The 23,783-nt window shown below is 44.6% G+C and overlaps 1 protein-coding gene across 1 annotated transcript in view; it reads left to right on the forward strand.

The window, feature by feature from the left end:
• phlpp1 (PH domain and leucine rich repeat protein phosphatase 1) overlaps positions 1-23,544 on the forward strand; it is a 44,465-nt gene extending 20,921 nt beyond the window's left edge. The window contains exons 2-17 of the mRNA XM_083990645.1: positions 6,168-6,364; positions 7,453-7,578; positions 8,446-8,594; positions 11,986-12,132; positions 13,533-13,760; positions 15,028-15,230; positions 15,627-15,687; positions 16,326-16,421; positions 17,087-17,242; positions 17,535-17,735; positions 17,997-18,159; positions 18,249-18,379; positions 18,542-18,655; positions 19,113-19,307; positions 19,441-19,669; positions 20,891-23,544. Coding sequence (XP_083846771.1) covers positions 6,168-6,364; positions 7,453-7,578; positions 8,446-8,594; positions 11,986-12,132; positions 13,533-13,760; positions 15,028-15,230; positions 15,627-15,687; positions 16,326-16,421; positions 17,087-17,242; positions 17,535-17,735; positions 17,997-18,159; positions 18,249-18,379; positions 18,542-18,655; positions 19,113-19,307; positions 19,441-19,669; positions 20,891-22,207 — 3,713 coding nt within the window. The 3' untranslated portion in view covers positions 22,208-23,544. The remainder of the gene's footprint in view (positions 1-6,167; positions 6,365-7,452; positions 7,579-8,445; positions 8,595-11,985; positions 12,133-13,532; positions 13,761-15,027; positions 15,231-15,626; positions 15,688-16,325; positions 16,422-17,086; positions 17,243-17,534; positions 17,736-17,996; positions 18,160-18,248; positions 18,380-18,541; positions 18,656-19,112; positions 19,308-19,440; positions 19,670-20,890) is intronic.
• The last annotated feature ends 239 nt before the right edge of the window (positions 23,545-23,783 follow it).

The following is a 23,783-nucleotide window of genomic DNA, read 5'->3' on the forward strand; positions in this document are numbered from 1 at the left end:
GCTCTTTATAAGTTAATGTCTCCAACACTGCAGCAATCATTTTATAAGTATTCTGATACTTTTTTAACTGTGTGTGAGTGTGTTTTTTTTTTATGTGTCTGAGTAGCTGACATCTATTTATTGTTTATTGTGTATCTTATATGTGCTGATTTTACATAGCTGCTACCGTGGCCAGGTCTCCCTTGCAAAAGAGATTTCTGATCTCAGTGGGACGTCCTGGTTAAATAAAGGTAAATAAATAAAAATGAATATGTAGATGCTTCCTTTGTAGTAAGATCTTAAACAAGACTCCGTTGAGATAACTTTCAGAAGAAGCTGAAAGAGATCGGATTGTGGAAATATAAGAACCTGGGCTTAGAAGCATTTATAGATCCTACTGTACAGACTTACCACCCGGTATACATCACATCTGTCACCGCCTATAGAATAAGCAAGAGCACACTCCTACGCATGCTCGTGCTGTGCTGTGACTTATGTGGGTCATCGATGCCCTACGGTACGGCGTGCCCAGTCCTGTAGTGGAGGTGTGCTGATGTCAGGTCACATTTAGCCAGGCAGGATGATTTAACCAACCAGGAAATGCATCTTTGGTATTACTGGGAAGGTCCAGAGGAAGAGAAGAAACGTTGATCTGTTAACTGGGAGACGGATGGAGAAGAGAGGTCGGCCTTCGGGTGCTGATGATGACTAACAATGATGGATCACAGGGGCAGCGGGGCATCTGGGAAGCAGCTTTGTGTAGCCTGGTATAGTGGAAACATGTGCGAGGGGAAAACCGACATTAGAGAATCCAGGAGTTGTTTCCTTCATGGTTGCCTTTGAAAAAAAAAAAAAAATACACCCATGGATCAATATTTTAGGCTCACTGTCGGTCGCAGCTGTTCCACATGTGCATGCTCATTCTTGAATAATACAGGAATGTGTGTTTTACAGGCTTTGAACCATTACGGATTATTACAGCAAAAAGCGCTTCCACATACTGTCACAGCAGTGCACTGAAATCATCCCATGGGTGTCTCATTTTATCATTTTGAAAGAAGCCATTGTAAAAACAGCATATCAAATATCAAATACCAAAACCAAACACACCAACTTAGATTTAATTGTTAATTTGCTTGTTGACAGGGCTTCTCTCTTGTTTACATTTGGCTCCCTGATTGTGCCTTTAAGTTGTTACAGGAATACTTCACCGCTGACAGTGAGGCTAATAATGTCAGGCACTTTCTCATTGCTGCTACACAAGTTGGTGTGTGTCAATGTGTGTGTGTGTTTGAGCAGTAGGATTGCACACACATTGGCTTTGGAGCCAAGTGTGGAGGGGAAATTGTCTTTTCCTGAGCCTGGGGAAAAAGGAAGGAAACCTTCTCCAGTAACACACACACACACACACACACAGTAGTATTCCTACATACAGTAGGTCTTGGAATAGACCATGACTTCTTCACATGGACACACCCACCTTGCAGGGCCTGTCTAATATCTTTAAATTCACATCTCATGCATCGCCTGGAGATTACGGGATGACCACTATGACTAACGTCAGCGCTGCTCAAAATATTTCCAGCGTAGGTGGTCAGTGGTTCATACATTTGGAATATACTGTAGCAACTGTCTCTTATAACTTCCTTCCCTCTACTGTAAAGTCACCCAGAGACCCCCCGCTCGTCCCTGGTCCACCCCAGTAAACAGGATGCTCACGTGGAAGTCTCCCCACCCATCTCCCCGCTTCCTCCGCCGTGGATTCCCATGGTCAGACTGAAACATTTACCTCCATTCAGTCATCCCACATCCATGTGTGACGGTTGTAAACGGCAACATCCTCCCGCTACAGCTTTTCAAACTTATCTTATCGCAAAAAAGCAGCCCACTCAACCCCTGTCTGTATTGTTCTCCTACTGAAAAAGCTCTTGCTGTTTTTGGTCCATCAACAATCAGGGGCGACAATTAGATGGATGCACATATGGAGACGGTTAATCACTGTCACTGTGTCAGTGTGTGTGTGTGTGTGTGTGTGTGTGTGTGTGTGTGTGTGTGTGTGTGTGTGTGTGTGTGTGTGTGTGTGTGTGTGTGTGTGTGTGTGTGTGTGTGTGTGTGTGTGTGTGTGTGTGTGTGTTTGTGTGTGTGTGTGTGTGTGGATGTCAGCAAGTGGAAGAGTAGGAGGAGGAGTAGGGTGCCTGTGTTAGTGCATAGGCTTGTGTGGGAGAGAGCACGTTCCAACAAAAGGCCTAAAAATAGTAGGAATATGCCCATGTGACATATTGAGGCTAAAAGCTTGTGAATAATTTGTCTAATGCAACACATACCCCCTTCCTAAGCTCAGTCAGGAAAATATGTTCCTGCTGGTTACCTCTGCCAGCCAGTGAAGTTGGAAGGGGGGAGCCGGTCTGTTCAGTCACGCCAGTTGGCTTGTCTGTCTGGTCGCAAAATACTATATGGATTCGGGTGGAACTGAGCAAATGGGGATGGCTTGTTTACTGTAGATTTTGGTTGTGGTGATCAGGAGTTTTTTTGGTTTTTTATTTAGGTTTAAAGGGACAACGAGGAGTTTGTATTTGGTTATAAAAAAGTCTCACATTAATGTGGATGAATCTCCGCTACCCACACTTGTTAATGGCTCCATTTTCGACAAATATATCGTTTTTATCTCTATCGTTATTTTGTTATTTTAATTAATGGGCGAGCCGACCAGCGTTTCCTTACTTTCGGTTTTGCAGACGCTGCCCGGCGGGTCATGGGAATAACGCTGCCGAATCGCCGTTTATGGTCGGAACTACGACGGTATCTGATCGTCTTCGAACCTCTGACTTTAATTCTTGATGAATGAAAACATTTTTGGCAAGACGGAGGCGCGGAGGCTCATGGTAAATGTAGTATGAAAACACTTTGCTTTCCAAAACTCCTCGTTGTCCCTTTAATATAGGCAGCAATAAAACTAAACTATTTTTTTAAATAGGTGCATGAATATCAGCATATTAATATGTTATTTTATTGCTGGTAAGTTTTACCCTTTAAAACTCATATCTTCAGTTTGCCTCTTATCTCATGTTCCTTATCATGTTGGAAGGAAACTCCAGTCTCCAGGTTACCTCACTTATCAGGCCCGCTTATTTGTGAGTGAAGACAAAATACGACACCTGATATAGTTGTCGGATTGTTAAACTACTTGTCATTATCAGTCCTGAAGGTGGTGCTTGACATTTATTGTATTATTTTTAGCTTTAAGGCATTTTCGACACCCTCCCTGCCCTCCCAATGCTAAGCTACCCATTTTGGTCCCAGCCAGCACCCATACATACCACTGTGTACGTATATTCTCAATAACACAAATGCCCAGTTATTGGATAGCATTTCCCGCGGAGTGGATGGTGATGATGACCCTTTTAAAAACCAGCAGTTTCATTCGCTTGCTGCACACTCCACTTGTTTCAGAAGTGCAGCCAAATGAGTGTGGAGATCAGCAGTGGAAGCAGAACAGCAAAGGGACAGCGAGTAGGCAGTGCAAGAAAGACAATAACACAACCAGCAACATTCACTGACAAGTCTTGACGATTCGTGTTTTCCAACATCTCATGTTTCAGTTCTCATCAAAGATGTTTTTTTTAGGCCCTGGTACAAATGAAACATATAAAGCATGTGATTATTTTTGCAGAGACTTAGAAAGAAAGAAAAAAAAGTAAAGAAGTATGTGATCACAATGGCTAAAGATGTCTGTGGGGATTTTATTAAGCCATTATAAGTAAATTAAGGTAAATTTGCTCCTAAAATGATCACAAACTGGATTTTGGCAGGATTAATTTGACATTAACCTGTATATACAGTGTCAGAACAAAGAAAAATACACATTACAGATGTCTGTCACATCCTGACAGCTCATTAAAATGTATTAAATCCATATTTTTCCTCTAGATTATGACTGCCAGGTTTTGATTCCTGCCTGCACAGTCGAACAGGGAGAAATTATGAGAAAGAGGTGTGCTTTTATACCATTTAAATGTAATATACAGTATATCATATATGGTCTCACAGATTTATGCACACTGTGAAATGCATCTGTTTTTATAGGATGGTATTTAAGCTGGCATTGCCTGGCAGGTATGTAAATAGTCCTTCATTTAAAAGATGCGTACCTTTATTTTCAGAACCACCTACTTGTGTTAAATCAGTTTACATGTAAATTGAAGGTTGCTGGGTTTTTTTAAAAATAATTTCAGTGGTGTATCACAAAATATCAAGTGTCATTTCTGTTGTTTCCTATCCCACATGGAAGAACAATTCCTATGGTGTTACTGTAAGTTGAGCAAAACACTGGGAGGATCTTACTTGGTCGTCTGGTGTGTGTCATATTGCATTCTCCCTCTATTTCTTCAGAAAATTGAATAAGTAAGATGATATAATCTGATGTGTTGGTTGCTACATCCCTATGCTGTCTGCAGTCGTAGACAGGCTTGTGCTCTGCCGCATGCCCACGTGTTATGTGTGTCAGTCCCTAGACCACTCACCTTTTGTAATCAACATCTAACAATAGTATGCGATGTTACACACTCAGCGTTTAGTAAAGCAAATATTCTTTTGCAAACTAGGCCATTGATTGTGCTGTGAACACAAGATTAGCTTGTCGTGGAGAGGAAAAGGTCAGAGCTCTGTGACTGGGGCTGAAGCTTGTCAGTTATGTGTATGTCAAATATATATGTAGAGAATGAACTATGTATGGATTTGCGTGACCTCTGGTTTAGCCACATCAGCTCCAATAATAATCGGACCTCTGCCCAGGATGTTATTAAACTCTGCTGATCCTGTTGGATGAGAGCAGGTTGCAGTACAGTGCTCCACTGCGTTAGCCTTACAGTCAGCATGCGAAAGCCCTGAATTATTTAAAACCATGAGAGCGCAAGCAAGTTGGCACTTGCTTACCCTACTGACTCTGTCTTCCTCTGTTTAACTCACCTCCACACCCCCTCTGCCTCACTCCGCGTGATTGTAGTGACGCGAGATATGTGTGAAAGGCACGGTGAGAGAGGGACGCAGCAGCAGGCCACACACACAAAAGAGACATTTTTCTAAGGCTATCTGTTGCTTTGAAAAGAAAAAAACTTTATAAACCAAGTCATGGATCTTTTGGCCAAATGGGAACAGTGAGGTTAAACATACTTTGAGCAAATGTCAGAAAAAAACAAACAAAACAAACACAAAACTATAGATAGAAAAAGCAGAATCTGGAAGCCATGCATGCAGCCGGACAGATAGAAGAGAAACGACAGGGGGGGAGGAGGAGGAGGACAGCACATGCCAGCCCCGGGATGTTTTTGCGGAGGTGGAGGTAGACAGAAAGCAGGTGGATGTTTAGACAGAACGATAAGACAGCCTGGCTGACAGAACGCCTGATAAGCAGCCTGACTGTCAGGTTTGGCAGGATGACGGTGAAACGAGAGAACAGGGCACGGAGGAGAGGCAGACAGATGGGTAAAACTGAATAAAGGCAGCTCAGAAATGGTACGAGTATAATTTAGAAGTGGTGCACCTGGCATTGAATTTGAGACTCTGTTAATGCAGAGCTGCACTGAATGCAATTCAATTCCCTGCGCAAAAGTAGGACACGCAAAGGCCGACAGTTGTGCTGCTCATTGTATTTAGATCTTCTGCTAACCCAGCGTCGGGAGGGTATTTGTGGGGATAGTTCTCCGGCTATAACCTCTGTGGGTATAGTTCCATTTCGTGGCATTAGGTGGTGGTTAGGTCAGATCAGTTTTTAGCCCTGATCAGCGGGGCAGCAGGCCAGGCTGAAATATCTCAACAAACACCCAATGGACTGCCAGTGAATTCTGTGCAGATATTCATGGTACGTAGAGGATAAAGCCTGTTTACTTTGGCCCATTTAGCGCCACCAGGAGGTCAAAGATCTAATTTATCTAATGAAATATCTCAGTATCATCCATAGGAATGGTTAACTAACGATGTATCTTAATCCCATGACCTTATATCACCACCATGAAGTAAGTGTCATGTTGTTTTTGAAATTATAAAACAGATTTTATTCGGAGGTGGTGGGTCTTTTTCTTTTTCTTTTCCTTAAACGATACCCAATCATCTGCCAGACTTATGCCAAGGTCATATCTGACATGCTGCTAAACACAGAACAATATCTCTCCTTTGTTTTTTTTTGTTCCCAGGGAAACCTCAAAGCATCGAGAGCTCGGAGCGGGTCCAGCTGTCAGGGACATACAACGTTCGAAAAGGGAAGCTTCAGCTGCCGGTCAACCGCTGGACCAGACGGCAGGTCATCCTGTGCGGCACCTGCCTCATCGTCTCCTCTGTTAAAGACAGCCAGACGGGGAAGATGCACATCCTGCCGCTCATCGGAGGAAAAGTGCGTAAAAAAAAAGTCACAACACTAACAAGAGCACTACTGGCGTTACCTAATCTGTTTTTCTTCTCATCTCGGTCTTCCATGGATGTGTTATATAATTTATGCTTTGGATCATAAACCCGTAAGGTCATATGACCTGCCAAAGTCACCTTTATTACCCTCTGGAAATGTCTCCCTGCACAGTGAAGTTTGCCCTTGATAACAAAACTGTTGGTCCTTTAGTTTTCAGTTTTCAGTTTTCAGCCTTGTGCCATTTCTAATCTGGAGTCAAGGCATGCTATAATGTTTATTAGTGTTATGGATCACTGTAACATCCAAGCGGCATCACTTCGCTCCACACCTTTTGAAAACTGCCTGCCTAAAAATGACCTTTATCTGTTTATTGCTTTATGGATCTGTGTATGTGCAGAGCCAGTAATTATGCTCTAAAGGTTCTCCTGAAAAGCCTTTCCTATTTGTCTGCCTTACACAAAAGACTCTCCATACAACACACCACACCCAGTTATTAAACATTTCTCACACGGCACATGACCTCTAGTCAGCCATTCATCCACACGGTGCCTCTGCATGTGCCCGTGTTGAATACGTCTATTAAGACACCATAACTAGTCAGGCATTCATTCACAGAGTCCATGTGCTTGAGTGTGTGTGTGTGTGTGTGTGTGTGTGTGTGTGTGTGTGTGTGTGTGTGTGTGTGTGTGTGTGTGTGTGTGTGTGTGTGTGTGTGTGTGTGTGTGTGTGTGTGTGTGTGTGTGTGTGTGTGTGTGTGTGTGTGTGTGTTTGTGCATCTGTGTGACTCTGCGTGGCTAAAACATAATTTCACATACATTTATTCTTGCTTATGTCACGCACATGTGTTCATTATATGATCAGTGTGCTTCTGGTTGACTGACGCTGTTCACCCTGCAGCCATTAAGCATCTTATTTCCTTCAACAGAAGCCGTTTGGAAGAAGAACTAATCCACAGAGACGTCCATGTGTCTTGTTTTTCCTCCCATTGTCGACTCTATGGGCACACGGGGATATCAATTTTAAGATGTCAGTATTTCAAACTCTTGATTGTCACTCCTGTGTGTGTTGCGCTGCAGGTCGAGGAGGTGAAGAAGCACAATCACTGTTTGGCCTTCAGCTCGGCAGGCCCTCAGAGTCAAACCTACTACGTCAGCTTTGACAGCTTCACGGAGCACCTGCGCTGGCACAGACACGCTGCCAAGGTACTGGGTTAGTGTGAGGATGTGCATGAGGGTTAGAGGGAAAGAGAAGGAGAACATGAGCATATGCTCCCCGGCGCTACTTATGGGTCAGCTGCATTGTACATTAGAACATGCGTGACTGCAAAGCTCAAGTACGAAACTCTGGCACTGCACCGACCACAACAGCAGCACCGTGCATATGTCACACTGCTGGCCCGGTCTGTAGTACGCAGTGTAACCCAAGTATCTCTGAGTGCACTCACACATGAACACCACTGTCTCTCTCTCACACACACACACACACTCTCCTTTCTCTCATTTGAACTCAAGTAGGCCATAGCCAGAAAACCTCTTTACTAAATATTAACAGGGACATGCATGTCACCAGCACCCAGAGGGCCACTCAGAATAGGAGCCTGGATAGAAGCAGCACATGCCCCAGTGACAACTGCTGAGCCTCTAGCTAACTTGCGCTCTGAAAGGCTCAAGTTCACAGATTGTAGATTTTCCTCCTTTAAGACGAGGCGGATGTTTATGCTGCCATTTCGTTTCAGATTTGCAGCTTCTGTGTCCGCTTGAATTTGACTAACAAATCATGATGGGTAAACCGCTCCACGCACCTGCTGTTAACTAGATTATGTGATGATGTAATGTGTGATGTTGGGTCGCTAACCTTTTGGACTTTCCCTCGACTGCTTCTTACTCTCTAATCCTAAGAAGATTGGGTATTGAATGACATTTGACCCCTTAGCTGCAGGCTACACACACACACAGTAAACCTGTAAAGTCTTGTGCGGAAGAGATAATCCTGTTACACTCTGTGTTTCTCTTTCTCTTTCTCTTTCTCACCTCTCCGTTCTTCTCGCCTTCCCCTCCGCCTCCGTCTAGATGGTGTCCCAGAGAATCAACTCGGTAGACCTGTCTTGCTGCAGTCTGGAGCAGCTTCCTCCCAACCTCTTCTACAGCCACGACCTCACCCACCTCAACCTCAAACACAACTTTCTGCCTGCAGACCAGCGGCTGCAGCAGCTGCAGAGGTACAGTGCCATTGTAAATCTACAGTGTAAGCACACCTGAGGCTATAAGGAGTAGGGGAGACAGGAAGGAGTGGAAAATATAAAAGGAAAATAAAGGACTTGATATGGTGTCACAGGTCGAGGAAACAGCGCAGGGTGATCCGGGCAAGATGAGACGTGAAAATGTTTAACAAAGCTAAACATAATTAGGCCACAACAGGAGATGAGCAGGGGGAGACGAAACACAAGAGAGGCTTCAGGTCGTGGCTGGCTATTTGGACAGCTTTACCTTTAGCTCGCAATTTGCAAGCCATCGATCTAAGCAAGCAGTCTAGGACCGCGGCCATTGGCACATGCGGACCAAAGAGGCTAGCCAGGGCCGTGCCAGGCCGAGTCCATCGAGCCCAGAGGGGCAGATGCATCTGCAGGGAAGCTTTTAATGTCCCTGGCCTCCCTCACTCTCTCTCTCTGTGGGCACCATCTGCTGCATGCTTATCACGGTCCCAGATTAAAGCCCACATCCAAGACATGAGTGCGTGTGCGTGTGTGTGTGTGTGTGTGTGGGACTGAACACACTGGTGCGCATACACGACTGTCACAGCATCTCTTTCTGAAGCTTATTGCCAAGTAGATTTTTTTACCATTCATCTGAATGAACTGTGTGAATCTGATTCCTTAGTTAGTGTTTGCAGAATGGTGTGTGTGTGTGTGTGTGTGTATGGGAGAGAGAGAGAGACAGAGATAGAAGGAGAGGGAGTTGCATGCTTGTATGCAACAGAATAAGTGGCTGCAGGCTACAGATTTGGGGTCAGTGCATACAAGTCTTGATACAGTATGGCATTCAGTTTTTTTCTTCCTTTTAAGATGGCTGAATGTACAGTATTGTGTGTGTGTGTGTGTGTGTGTGTGTGTGTGTGTGTGTGTGTGTGTGTGTGTGTGTGTGTGTGTGTGTGTGTGTGTGTGTGTGTGTGTGTGTGTGTGTGTGTGTGTGTGTGTGTGTGTGTGTGTGTGTGCGTGTGTCTGCATGTGTCTCAATGCGTGTGGCTGTGCAGCTGTGCATGTTTTTTGTTGAATGCTTGTTGTGTCTCCCTGACAGAACATCATGAGTCAGAGAGGGAAGCCAGGATTATTATGATGCTCTACCATCATCAATTTCTTTTTAATCTTCCGGATAATGACCGCTGTTGAAGATGCTGCATGGGAAATAACTCGCTTTTACAGTAAAACGTGAGCGAGTGATGCACGCCACGGCTCCCCTGCTGGTCACACGAGATAACATCCATATTTAGCCTTGCCAAACCCAAAGTAGGCTCATCTGCATTTGACCCAGCACGAGAGAAAAAGAGGTCAGCGACGAGAAAGAGATGGATACTTGGTTGAGAATAGAGCGTTTTTTTTTTTTGACGTGACATGCAGCAGAGTTTCCTGAGTACACACTCGGCCCCTGAGAGACTCAAGTCAAAAGAGCTAGAGTCAAGAACAATAACACTCTGTGTGCAGCCTCAGTGAATGTGGGTGTATGTGTTTTGGTGTGGACAGTTGTGTGAGAGTCTGTTTTTGTTTCAGTATAAACACTGGCTTTCCCTGACATCCAACATGGGGTCATAGTGCTTTGTATTTTTCCAAGAGCAGTGGAATGCGTGAACCTGCCACATGCCTCCCCCCCCCCCCTCTCCCTCTCTCTCTCTCTCTCTCTCTCTCTCGCTCTCTCTCTGCCCAAAGACTAACCGGTGGGTGATCTGCCAATCAGATATGCATAATCAGTTGTCTGGGATACTAGCTCTCTCCCCTGGCATGGGACTGCCTTCCCAGCATGCATCTCAGTCTGAGACGGAGGTCAGCACTCAATACTGAGAGTAATGGCTGACGTTCCATATGCATCTGATTGAATCTTTGACCTGTTTATTTACATATGTATGATAGTCCGGCGAGATGCAAAGGACATAAAATGATGTAAATGAGGCAAGGAAGGGAGGGGTGAGGGAGGGCAGAGCAGCAGCAGGAAGACAAGTTTTGAGATGAAGGTGGTGTTTAAGGCCAAGTTAAAGGATTCAATTTGCATTTTTTTGGTCTCTTTGGTGTAGAATGAAAGGATAAGAACAATACTACACTATATTGCCATTCATTTAGAGTTATTTATCCTTTAGGATTTTAATCCAATATCCACTCTCCCTTTACGTCTTGTTTTCTCCGCACATTTCCTGAGAAATAGTAAATGATGTGCAGTTAGGTTTATAAGAACCCTTTTGCATCTTTTCTTTAAAAAAAAAAAACAGTCGTAGATGCGTTAATGAGAGTGGAATTTGTGGGGAGAAAAACCAAAACAGTGAATTAAAAGAGGCTGAAGGTTTTCACGGAGCTGTTAGGAACTGCTTATTTGAGGATAATTCTCTTTGTTGAAGGTGATTAGTGTAGCTTTAAACTGGCAAGGACAGGAGCGAGGAGAAAAGAGAGTAGCATGATAGGACAGAGCATGACACAGACAAGGAGAAAGTCTGAGGAGGGGGTATGAGCATTACTCAGCAGACTGCAGAGGTTGATTTAATGGCGGAATGACATTTTCCCACACAACAGCCCCCTCCTCTGCACCCCCGCACCCACTGTCTGCAGGAGTCACCCTCAGCTGGAATTACTTGGCCATCCTAATCAACAGCCCTGATGTCTCGCTTGCCTTTTTCTTCATGGCCATAATAATAATATTAATAATAATATGTGGGTATATGTGTGACCTGTGTGTGCACATATGGATGAAAATCGTGAGACCGTGCCAGTCGTTGCCGGTCTAAGCAGCTGCTCCAGCCTGCGGTGCTACTGTGGCCCGATGCCAATCTCCGGCGTGCCATAGCTGCTCTATGTGTGTGCATGATAGGTGATAGCAGGTTGCATGCTTGTGTTTGTATGTGAGGAGATAAAGGAGATAAATAAAGACAGGGAGAGTCCTTCTGCCTGAGGGGCTCACCCCTCTGAAGGTCACCTCTCTGCCATGGGACGCCGTGCCAAATTCCACTGGTCACTGGTGTTTGAATGAACAACACAGATGTCAATGCCGCACTTGTTTGCTCAACAATCAAATGTGAAGGTTTCGTCCTGCCTTTAAGGAGGGGTTTGTTTATGGGTGTGCTGAGTCTAACTGTGTGTTTTTCACCTAAACAAATTCACTGTAAGCTTATACTTTGCTACAGTACATTGCCCATGAATATACTCATTAATATATTTATGAACATCTTCTACTCTTGCAATATTGATGTTGACAAGATTCAAGTACATCTCCAATCACTCGGTCATACTCTTCTCTTCTCTTCTCTTCTCTTCTCTTCTCTTCTCTTCTCTTCTCTTCTCTTCTCTTCTCTTCTCTTCTCTTCTCACACCTCTCTCTCATCTGTCATTAAGTATTTTCTCTGTCTTGTTGCAGGTTTTCTCGCCTGCGCAGCCTCAACCTGTCCAACAACCATCTTGGCCAGTTTCCTCCGGCCATCTGCGACATCCAGACCCTGACGGAAGTCAACCTCAGCTGTAACTACCTGGCCTCTGTCCCCGGCTCTGTGGGGGCTATGACGAAGTAAGCAACAGCAGGAAGTTGTTGACACGGACCTGATGTGAACTGTGATCAGAACAACAGTGTTTATGTTGCAAGTTCTTGATCTAATCTAAACTCAGAGGCTGAATATACATGAATCCAAAGGTCAGACTTATTGTATTCTAATCGAAAACGCACCTTTGCTCTTCTCCCTTTGTTAGTTATCGGAATTTGTTTAGGTGTTTACTTTACCTTTACCCTGCTATTAGCAGCTGGTAATGTTGGTAATTTTCCAGCTCTTTCACTTTGGTGGCAGGGGTTTACCGCTGATGCTTGCTCTGAATCTTTCCCACAGGCTGCAACTTCACTTTTGTTAGTTTGACTATCAAACGTTTACATAGCCAAATGTTACCTAGCAACAAGCACATGGCATAACAACTACCGTGGTGTACTCTGCTAGTTTCAGCATGTCAGCAAACAACAACACAAGTTGCACTGATCATCTGTGGTGCTTCCCAGTGAAATTTTTCCCTGACTCATCACCTTTCCCTGGTCTGTTTATTTTCTGATTGACACAGCAAAATTCACTCTGGTCCATTTTCAATACGAGTCTATTCTCTGTTGTTTAACCATTTCCTCAGCTTGCTATTGGGCTAAGCTGTTGTGGTAAATCCACTTGTGACATAATTTTGATCTTTGTAAGCTTCTTTAATTTCTTTGAGAACTCCATTTCTAGTAAAACGTCGGTGGACCACTTTATTACATTTGAATGATGTCACTTGGCCCTAGTGTTTGAGAAATTATATCAGGTTTACTTGCTGGCAGTGTTACTCCACCCCCCCAAAAAATTGCAGAATTCTTTGTCCTAAGCCAACATTTTCAAGAGGATGGAGAGCAAAGCTGATTTTGCTGAATACCATTTTGTCTCATGGGAACACTCAGAACATTTTGGTTGAGCTCCAGTATTAGCCCCGACGCCTGTGGAAAAGACCTATTACTCACTTTGTGAAGGAGTGTGAGCGAAATGCAAAAAAGATTTCAAATGTTAATAGAATTCATGGTTATTGTGTCGGTCCAATTTGCCCCCTTTCAGATAATACAGGATACAGCATTGTTCTGTAATTTAGCTTTGTCAGTACTGCCAGCCTAGGTAGGACATGCACGTCAAACTGAAAGTTCATTTGAAAATAAATACACAGGTATGTGGGTTGAAACAAGGCTAGATGAGAAGTTAATCTGCCGGAATGATCTGGCATGTCTGTAAATTCCTGAAGTGGCCAGTAGGGTATTTATAATGCTACTGCCATCTGCTGGATATTAAATGTAGTGACTGTTAATGCTCAAAGTCAGAACAGCTACTCCACATCTTTGCAAATAAAATAAAAAACAAATTGCTCTTTTACGAATGGGGACAGTCGTCTAATCACATGTTCCTCTCTCAGTTTGCAGACTTTCCTGTTGGACGGCAACAGCCTAGATGAGCTGCCCAATGAGCTGGGTTCCCTCCAGAGGCTCAGTTACTTAGGCCTTTCCTTCAATCAGTTCAACCACGTGCCCCAGGTGCTGGAACGCTTGGCCTCCATGGAGAAGCTGTGCATGGCAGGCAACAACCTAGAAACACTCACGCTGCAGAATTTCCGACTGCTCCGAGTCAAACACATCGACCTAAGGTATGACAGTATAGGCCGTTTATTACGAATATTACAAAACATCTTGATTATGAGATATATTGTACTATATTATTGTGAAATAAGGGTTTTATAGTCGATCTTTCGACAACTTTGTCAAGAACAGGCATCACTTTACATGACCCCAAGAACTGCACTCAGTGACACGTGTTATCCCACTAATGACAGAAACAAGAACACTAAGAGGAAATCAAAACACCATCAGACAGCCAAGAAGGCACGGAATTGAGAAATCATTTGCCTGTAGAGGCTCCATCAGGTGTCTTCCCTTTGTTGGGAAAAGCATAGAGCTTGAGTGACTTGCAGTATTTTCCAGTTAATACTTCACTCCCACTGACTTTGCTCAAACGGGGTCAGTAAATACGTTTTTCCAGCATTTCTCACCTGTTTGGGCAAAGATCACTTGGTATCTCTGATGAGGTTGTGTTCTTATTTTGAAACCTCTGTTTTCTTAAACAACAAAGCTTTCTGTTTAAAAAAAAGTTCAATCAATCAGCTGATAGTCAGCTGTCTCCCAGAAATGCCACATATTTTCCATTTTAAGCCTCTCAACTGTGTAAATTTTCAATTTTACTCCATTAAGAATAGATTCCTGATACTGTAGCTGAAAAGGAAAATATTATCGACAGATTCATAAAAACTGAAAATGACCCAGTGCCTGTTGCAGCCCATATCAGAACAATGGCCATTTTTTGTTTTTATCAGTAAAGCGGAACAGTATATGAAAACCATAAATAAATTACATCATTTTAAACAAGATCAATAAACAGACAAAATATATAAACAAGAATTTTTGAACCGATCCAATGACTCAAGTTAAAGTCAGTCCAACATTATAAATGTTGTAAACTGATATTTCATCCTGCTTCCTTACACAAAAACAGCATTAAAGAAGAATTTATGGCATGTTATTTTTATTTCCATCCAGCAGGTTTTATTTCAGAATGTCCCTGTATACCAGAGTCTGTTTTTATTTCACAACTGCATTTTTTCTAGTTCCACTCAGCTTTTGCCAGATTCTGGTATTTGTTTATGGAACAGAAAAATATATTTTTGTATTTTATGTCTTATCGGTTCTTGCCATAAATGGTACTGTCAGAGCAACAGGAAGTCAAACAGAACTCAAGCAGCTGCACCGTATATCAGCCATCACCCAAGGCATGTTCCCTGCCTTACAAGAAAGGCCACAGCAATTCAACCTGATCCAATTGGAATTGAACCTTTGCCTCCTCCCTGCTCCCTCTGTCAGGTTGAATAAAATCTCCAGCATGGTGCCAGATGAGCCTGACCTGCTGAGGCACGTGACCCAGCTGGACGTGAGGGATAACAGGCTGACGGACCTGGACGCCTCAGTCTTCCCCAGGCTGGAGGTGCTTCACTGCGAGAGGAACCACATCGCCAGCCTCAAGGCCAAGGGTTGCTTGCTCAAAGGCATCTACGCCTCCAACAACGGTGGGTTTGGCACGCAGGACTTCATGTTCTCTGCGAGGGCAACCCTGTGTTGTTAGAAAAAGACAGATTTCCTCCTCTTTTTCACATCACTGCCGTCTCACCTGAAATCACTGATATGACCGACTCTGAACCTGTAACATAAAACTCACCTCGACTCACTCTTGTTCTTTTCCTTTTATACCTACAGTACATCACCCTGTGCTCCTTTCTCTACATGCACCCATTTTTTCTCATCACTGCTGCAGTCTCATTGTCTCCCTCTGTCATCCCCCTCTAACTTGTCACCCTCCACCCCACCGCCCCCAAACTCTCCCCTCCATTTCCCATCTACCTGCTTTTGTAATAGGCCGCGTCTGTCCTTGCTGTAGGTTAATGTGTTTTGATTTCTCCCTACAGAGCTACGACAACTGGATGTCAGTCCTGTGCCCTCCAATCTTAGTTGCATGGATGTCTCGAGGTGAGAAAATTCCCAGAAGCACACGCATGCATACAAAAAAGGGAATGCAGCGCTAATTAGAAAAAACTATTCTGAAAATGTGGCTCATTTACAGTACATCCTCTGTGTCCTACAAGGGCACAAGAGCACGAGTTGTTGAGTAGACGTGAAAGAATTTGCTTTAAGGACGAAACCGCATGACAGCGATAGGATGTTTGAAAGTGTGGTGAAATGAGAGCTGTCATTGTTTAACTGTTTATCAGTGCTGACCTTTGACATAACCTTTGATTGTAAAGAAAAAAATGGACTTTTGTGCAAAGCTTTTGTGTGGTCAATAAAAAAGGCATGCATAGAGAACTTTAAAGCCCTTTTTAAGTCCTGCTGATAATCTATTAAGAGCTGAAATTCTAATTTTTTTTTTTTTGTCTGAATCGCAACACTGATTCTTCGGTTACATGATGAAGTGGCTCTATAATATTACAAGAAAACTGATTTTAAAAAGCCAATTCACAACAAGCTGCTGCCTTGTCTGTTCTTGACTGTTGTGCATTCAGACACCTGCAGCATCCCTGTACTTTCTCTACCATGTTAGTTATGTCACTTTCCAAACCGGACACAATTTATCATCATCATCATTATCACTTCCACTCCTCCCGTAGGAACCATATGGAGTCCTTGCCAGACTGGCTGTGCGAAGCAAAGAAACTGGAAGTTCTGGACGTGAGTCACAACCTCATCGCTGAGCTCCCGGCACGGTGAGTCTCTCCGTCTCAGTGCGTATGTCCCGTAAAGCCTGTAAATGGAGTACAACAGCGCAGCATTATTCTCCCTGCCCTCTGCCGGCCACTCATCTATCCCCAACGGAGCCTCATAAATCACGCAGATAGCCTGTAACCTCCACAGCCTTCGTCCATTCTCTTCCTCTTTATATAGCGGCTTAGAAGGTCAGCTCAGATGCAGCTCAACTCTTCCTCTTCTCTCTGTTTCTGCCTTTTCATATTTTTTTTCTTTTTCTCTTTCTCTTTCTTTTTCTATCCCTCATCTACTCTGGTCTCCTCAGTGTCTGCAGATTTATTTTTTACCCAATCAGTGTCAGGATGATGAATTTCAGCTGCGGGCTCCACTATAGGCGCTGCTATTTTCTCTTTCCACATCCTCCTGCTGCACTATCCTCATTTCCATGGCTATTTCAGCCTCAACTTCAATTACAGTTCACACAGGCCAATTTTGTATAAGCATGTGTCTCCTATCTATCTATCTATCTATCTATCTATCTATCTATCTATCTATCTATCTATCTATCTATCTATCTATCTATCTATCTATCTATCTGGTTTCATAATAGCTGCTCTGTCCAACAGTTTTTAGATTTTTGTTGTTCTACTTTTTACCAAACCATCTGTATGTGTCTGTGCCGCAGGTTGTTATGCAGCAACAGTCTGAGGAAGCTGAGTGCAGGACATAACCAGTTGCAGAAGCTGCCTGAAAGAGTGGAGCGCCCTCTGCTGGAGGTTTTGGATGTACAACACAATCAGCTGGTGGAGCTGCCCGGCAACCTGTTCCTCAAATCTGACAGGTAGCATTAATCATCAGTTGGAAGTAGCTTGTGTTTTCATCAGATAGTACACCCGACATCTGAAAAGGACATCAAGCATAGGGGGGAAAAGGCAGGTGTATGAAGGTGAAGGACTAAAGTTATGATTAGGAGGAGGCAAATAAAAAACTAACATCCACTACAAAGATGGGAGAGGGGAGTAAGAATTAACGCAGGAGTTTGTAATAAAAGTGACTCATCTTAATTTTCTTGTCTCTGTCTGGAAGGTTTACAAAAACGAGTCTTTTTTTCTACTTTTTCTATTCATTTTCAGCTTACGATGCGTCAATGCATCAGCCAACAAGCTGGAGCACCTGCCACCTTCCAGCCTGTCAGAGGAGAGCCACAGCATCCTGCAGGAGCTCTACCTCACCAATAACCACCTCACAGACAAGTGTGTGCCCATGCTGACAGGCCATTCTCACCTCCGAGTCCTGCACATGGCCTACAACCATCTCCAGACCTTCCCAGCCAGGTAAATTAGATTGCTGTTAACACAGCAGCTGGTGTTTTACCTTCTTTTTTTTCTTGACCAATTACAACAACAAATCGGTGGTCTACTGTAGATTCACCACAGATGAATCATGTCGATTAACTTAACTTTAATTGCCTACACAGTGAGTCAGCATCCAGCATACTTGTACTATCAGGGTTTCTGTCGTTTGACTGGTTGTTTGTTTGGTTCAGCACTATTTCACACACATCGGCTTACCCAGTGCTTTGTCTTGTCCTACAGTAAAATGGCCAAACTGGAGGAGCTGGAGGAGGTGGACCTGAGTGGAAACATGCTGAAGACCATTCCCACCACAATCATGAACTGCCGGCGAATGCACACGCTCATCGCCCATTCTAACGCCATCGAAGTCTTTCCTGAGGTCATGCAGCTGATGGAGATGAAAGTAAGCCGGTAGCAGCCACAGCAGCACGTCTCTACTGTATGAGCCCCCTCAGATTGCACTGAGACTAACGTCTTGTCCTCTTTTGTCAGTGTGTGGATCTGAGCTGTAATGAGCTCAGCGAGATCACTCTCCCAGAAAATCTGCCCCCAAAGCTCCAGGAGCTGGACCTGACTGGAAACCCTCGTCTCAATCTGGATCACAAGACCCTCGAGCAGCTCAAGTAAGTCAATGTTTCTCTTCGGTATGTACTGTATTCATTTAAGGTTCTCATTTTTTGATATTTTCTATACTGTACAGTATAGTGTGTGTCATTAGGAATTCTCTCTGTGCTTTTTGTTTTCTGTTATGATATGTTTATTTGATCTTTTTATCACGTTTTCAGTAATATTCGCTGCTTCCGTATTGATCCGCCTCCAACCTTTTCGTCGAACGAAGCATCTAGTGGGCCCGCTGTGTGGAGTCATGGTTACACAGAGGCCTCGGGCGTCAAGAACAAGTGAGTTCAGTCCCGCACAATAATGAAACACCGGCCGCCCATCTCACTCGTCCAGTGAAGCCTCACTAAAAAACCAGACCTCTCGAGAATGAGCACCGTTGGAGCCAGATGACTCAAATAAAGGGAACAATGAAGCCGTGAATCATGAATCATGTGTACTCACGTGCCAAAACTCCACTTCCAATTCAACATTTTAAGACAGCATGCAAGCTATTGTACTGTGAATATTGATTTCAAATTTCTATTTGTATGTGATGTTCAATAGCCACATGGTAATCGTTGTGGTTCTGCTGCACAGTCAAAAGAATCATGGAATTAAAGCACTGTGTCCAAGGTTATTAGTTTTTGAAGTAGTGTGATCAATATGTGAACAAAGGAGTTGTTCATGTCTTTGAAGCCCTATTGTTTCCTGCAGTGGCGTCACGGTCTTCATGCTGTTTGTCGTTCTCCTTGTCAGGCTGTGCGTTGCGGCCCTCTCAGTCAACAGTTTCTGTGGAAGTCGTGAAGCCCTGTACGGCGTGTTTGACGGGGACAGGAATGTGGAAGTGCCCTACCTCTTGCAGTGCACGATGAACGACGTGTTGGCTGAAGAACTGCACAAGACCAAGAGCGAAGAGGACTACATGACCAACACCTTTCTCGTCATGCAAAGGTGCGTAATGTCGTAATTTCATCTTAATGTTCTCATATTTAAAAAACGGAAACAAAAAAAACATCTACTATATCTCTAGTTTCTCAATCCACAATCTCATCCTTCTGTGTCCTGTTTCTATTAACCCCTGCAGGAAACTAGGGACTGCAGGTCAGAAACTGGGTGGCTCAGCAGCTCTGTGTCACATTCGCCATGACCCAACCGACCCCGGTGGCTGCTTCACGCTCACAGCTGCTAACGTAGGCAAGTGCCAGGCCATCCTGTGCCGCGATGGGAAGCCATTGTCACTGTCGCTGCTTCACAATGTAGGCCTGGAGGAGGAATACCGCCGGATCAGGCAGCACAGGGCTATCATCACTGAGGTAAAGAGCCTCAAACCAAACCTTCAACTTCAAAGGATAGTTCAACATTTTGGCAAATCTGCCTATTGCCATAATCCATATAGTCATAGCAGTAGGTTCATTACCTTTAATCATCAGTGCATGCTGTTTTGAGATCCGCGGGGCAGAGACGTGAGCTGCTCAGCGAACACAATTTTTGTTTTTTTTATTTAACCTTTATTTAACCAGGCAGAATCAATTAAGAACAAGTTCTTATTTACAATGATGGCCTGACAAGAGGCATAAGCTTCTTGAGGGGGGGGGTGCTGTGAGGGAGAAAAGATAAAGGTAAAAAGACAATAGCAAATATGCACAACTATACAAACATTCAGCAGAAACAAGGCATAAAAGTTAATCACAAGGATATTCAAGCATAAAAGACAAGATTTCTACAAGCATAAAAAGAGTGAATGTCTGTTACAGATATTACAGGATTCTTTAGAGAGCAGTGTGTCACAGAAAGTGGCCTAGGCCGACGGCGGTAGGTATGGGCATTCAACAAGCAGAAACTGAAGAAAAGGGTTAAATAGTTGAATAGTTAAATAGTAGGGAAGCAGCTGCAAGAATCTGTAAAAAGGTGTGAGATGGCGTCTTTGAAGGCCGGGATGGAGATGAAGTTATCCAGCTTAAGGTGTTTTTGTAATGCATTCCAGTCAGAGACAGCAGCTGACTGGAAAGATGCAAGGCCGGATGTAGATCTGGTTTTAGGAGTTGTTAACAGAATGAGATGGGAGGACCGAGTGTTGTATGTGACAGGAAGTCGGTGCAGCAAGCAAGACAGGTAGGGGGGTGTACGTTGAAGAAGGCAAATACTCGCTTGAAATCACTCCGCCCATCAGCCGTGTCTGGAATGTAGTTCCGGCTTTGCATTTGCCTCAAAAACAACTCTTGTATGTTATTTCATAGCGTGGTGAATGTGCAGGTCACATCTTCTCCATGAGAGTATTTTGGCATTGTTGGATTGTGTATTTGATGAGTTTGATGAGGGACAGGGGACCTGCACCGTTCACCTATTCACTGAGCAGCTTGCGTCTCAAAACAACATGCACCGATAATTAAAGGCAATGGACCTACTCCTACGACTGTAGGGATTATGGAAATCGATTAAAAAAATTGTTGAACTATCCTTTTAAGTAAATCAATGTGAATTGATGGAGCGTATCGATGTAATAATTATACTGGTGCTCATGCTCTCTTCCACAGGACAACAAGGTGAATGGTGTGACGGATTCTACACGGATCATGGGCTACTCCTTCCTCTACCCATCCGTCATCCCTTGTCCCTACGTGCAGACAGTCACTCTCACCCCCCAGGATGAATTCTTCATCCTGGGCAGCCGGGGCCTATGGGATGCCGTGTCTCCAACCGAGGCTGTGGAAGCTGTCCGAAACGTCCCAGATGGCCTGGCTGCCGCTAAGAAGCTGTGCACGCTGGCGCAGGGATACGGCTGCACCGACAGCCTCAGCGCCGTAGTGGTCCAGCTCAGTGTGAGCGAAGACTGCTGCTCCTGCTGCTGCTCTGAGCCCCCCCAGCCGCCCCCCAGCCCCGGCTTGGGGGGGCCCTACCCCGCCTCCTCCTCCGCCATTAAGGAGCGGCCGTCGGACGGCTCCCTCCCCGTGCCCCCTTCCTCCTGCAGCGAGATCAGCAGTGAAATCAGCACCAGCGAGATGAGCAGCGAGGTGGGCTCCACGGCCTCGTCCGACGAACCGCCGCAGAGCTCCTTGGTGCTGCTGCACGATCAGACCCACCATCCTCATTTCCACCTGCATCATCAGGCCCACTCGTTGGCTCTACAGCACCAGCAGGCCCAGACCACCACCCAGCCCTGTCAGTATCTGTTCCCAGGTTCAGACCTGCCCTCCGCCCGCAGCTGCTGTGCCCTCCACCCCGCCTGCTTAGCGGGCTCTTTCCAGAGGCAGCTGTCCAGCGCCACGTTCTCCAGCGCCCTGTCCGACAACGGGCTGGACAGCGAGGACGAGGAACCCATCGCTGGAGTTTTCTCTAACGGGAGCCGGGTGGAAGTAGAGGCGGATGTCCACTGCCTCAAAGCAGAATCCTCCTCTTCTTCATCACCCCAAACATCGTTACCTTCATCCACCAGCCAGGAGCGGACCCTGCTGACTCTTCCCCCTCCTCCTCCTCCACCACCACCATGCACCCCAGAGCCCTTGGAGGAAGGGCTGGACATGAGCCTCGCCGAGGCTGAGAACGGGCTGGAGAGGGACGAGTCGTGGCAAGGAGTCGGGGATGGAGGGAAGTTGGCAGGCAAGAGGAGAGCGAACGGGTCAGTGGCACGCCAGGAAAAGAGCCACAACCTTATCGAGGTGGCTGCCGACGCTCCATCCAAGAAACCCGGCGGCTACTTCACAGCTCCGGCCCAGCCCGACCCGGACGACCAGTTCATCATCCCTCCTGAGCTGGAGGAGGAGGTGAAGGAAATCATGAAGCAGCATCAGCAGAAACAGCAGAAGCCTCCTGGGAGCGATCAGCCCACAGACTACTACGACACCCCTCTCTGAACAGCAGCAGCACCGCTCACACAACCCCCAGCCTCATCTCTTTCTCTCTCTCTCTCTCTCTCTCTCGGCGGCAGCATGCACAGAACCCTACACCGATCGTAAGCCACTCTGTTTTTGTTTTTTTTTCCAAAAAATGGTCACAAACAGAATGAGCCTACTCGAGAGGACGGAAAACGCACATGAAAGCCTTCCAGCTCTACACAGCCTCATCCTTGGAGAACCATGCACTGTAACTGCTCCACCTGTTTCTACCCGAGCAACTCATAGAATAAAACAAGCAAATGAGCCCTTTAATGATACTCGACCCTCTTGAAAAAAAAGCCTGTGGACACCGCTCCTGGTGTCCATGGTCGTGCCCTTCTCACAGACTGTGGAACGTTGTTTTTACATTAGACAACCAGCTGAGTATGTAATCAACACTAGTCTCTTTGCAATAGCATTAGCTCGCCACAACACTTGTTAATATTGATAACAATTCCATGGTTGGTTGGTTTGTTTGTTTGTTTTGTAAGAACTTACCATATCTTTTAATGTGAAAGCAGAGATGTTGCTGAAAGAACTTTTTAAAAACAGAGACACATAATCTTTTTATTATCGGTGAACTATGTTGAATGGTACACTAGTAATACCACACTTAACTGTTGTAGATAGGGCACTTAAAATACTGTATTTCTTCAGTAAATCATGGCTCTTGGCCTGTAAAATGGCATAGAAATTTTTTGTAGAAATTTGAAATACTAACTCCTAGGAGTTGCATACTCTTTATGGTGACTCAGTCACTTTTACTAATCTTCTCTGAGAGAAATGGTGATTTTTTTCCAATGATTGTAAATAAGACAAATGTTGTATACTGATGCTTTTAAAAGAACTGCGCACCTGTATGTCGGTGAAAGTTTTAACGGTGGGGAGGATCATGTGTGGTTCACCAAGAAGTTTGCTGTTATGGAGGTTTCACCCCCCCCCCCCCATCTCCTCCCCTTTATCTTACAATGTAGACCCACAAATATCACACACACACACACACACACACACACACACAAATAGTTATGTGCAATTGCAGGTCTGAAACCCCGAAACATTCCACACAATATGATATCACTTTATCTAATGAACACTATTGACAGATCTTTGCATGCACATTTGCATGCGCACACATACAGTACATCCCCACACACACACGCTCACGTACAAGGCAGAAACACACACGTACATACAAGGCCACCCACAGGTAATAATTGTTCCACCTCACCTCCCTCGTACAGTAACTGTTATCACCGGCATGACTGTGTCAAGTTCAGTAATACAAATATATCCACATGGAAAAGAGACAACACAAATGTTCCTGTCTTTGGTATAATAAATTTTAAATTTGTGAATATAAGTCATCCTGTCTGGCACTGGTTTTTATTAATGAGCTTTATGTTTGTCCCATTTACTTTAGTTGTACAGACATTAATGGAAACCATGGTTTTAAAATAATTTATTCAACATATTTTCACATTTATGTATTGTTGTTACATTGAATAACCAGAAGGGGGCAATCTCATGTTACATCATGATCTGTAATACAGTATGT

Source organism: Trachurus trachurus (assembly GCF_905171665.1).
Source record: "Trachurus trachurus genome assembly, chromosome: 17".
Taxonomy (NCBI): domain Eukaryota; kingdom Metazoa; phylum Chordata; class Actinopteri; order Carangiformes; family Carangidae; genus Trachurus; species Trachurus trachurus.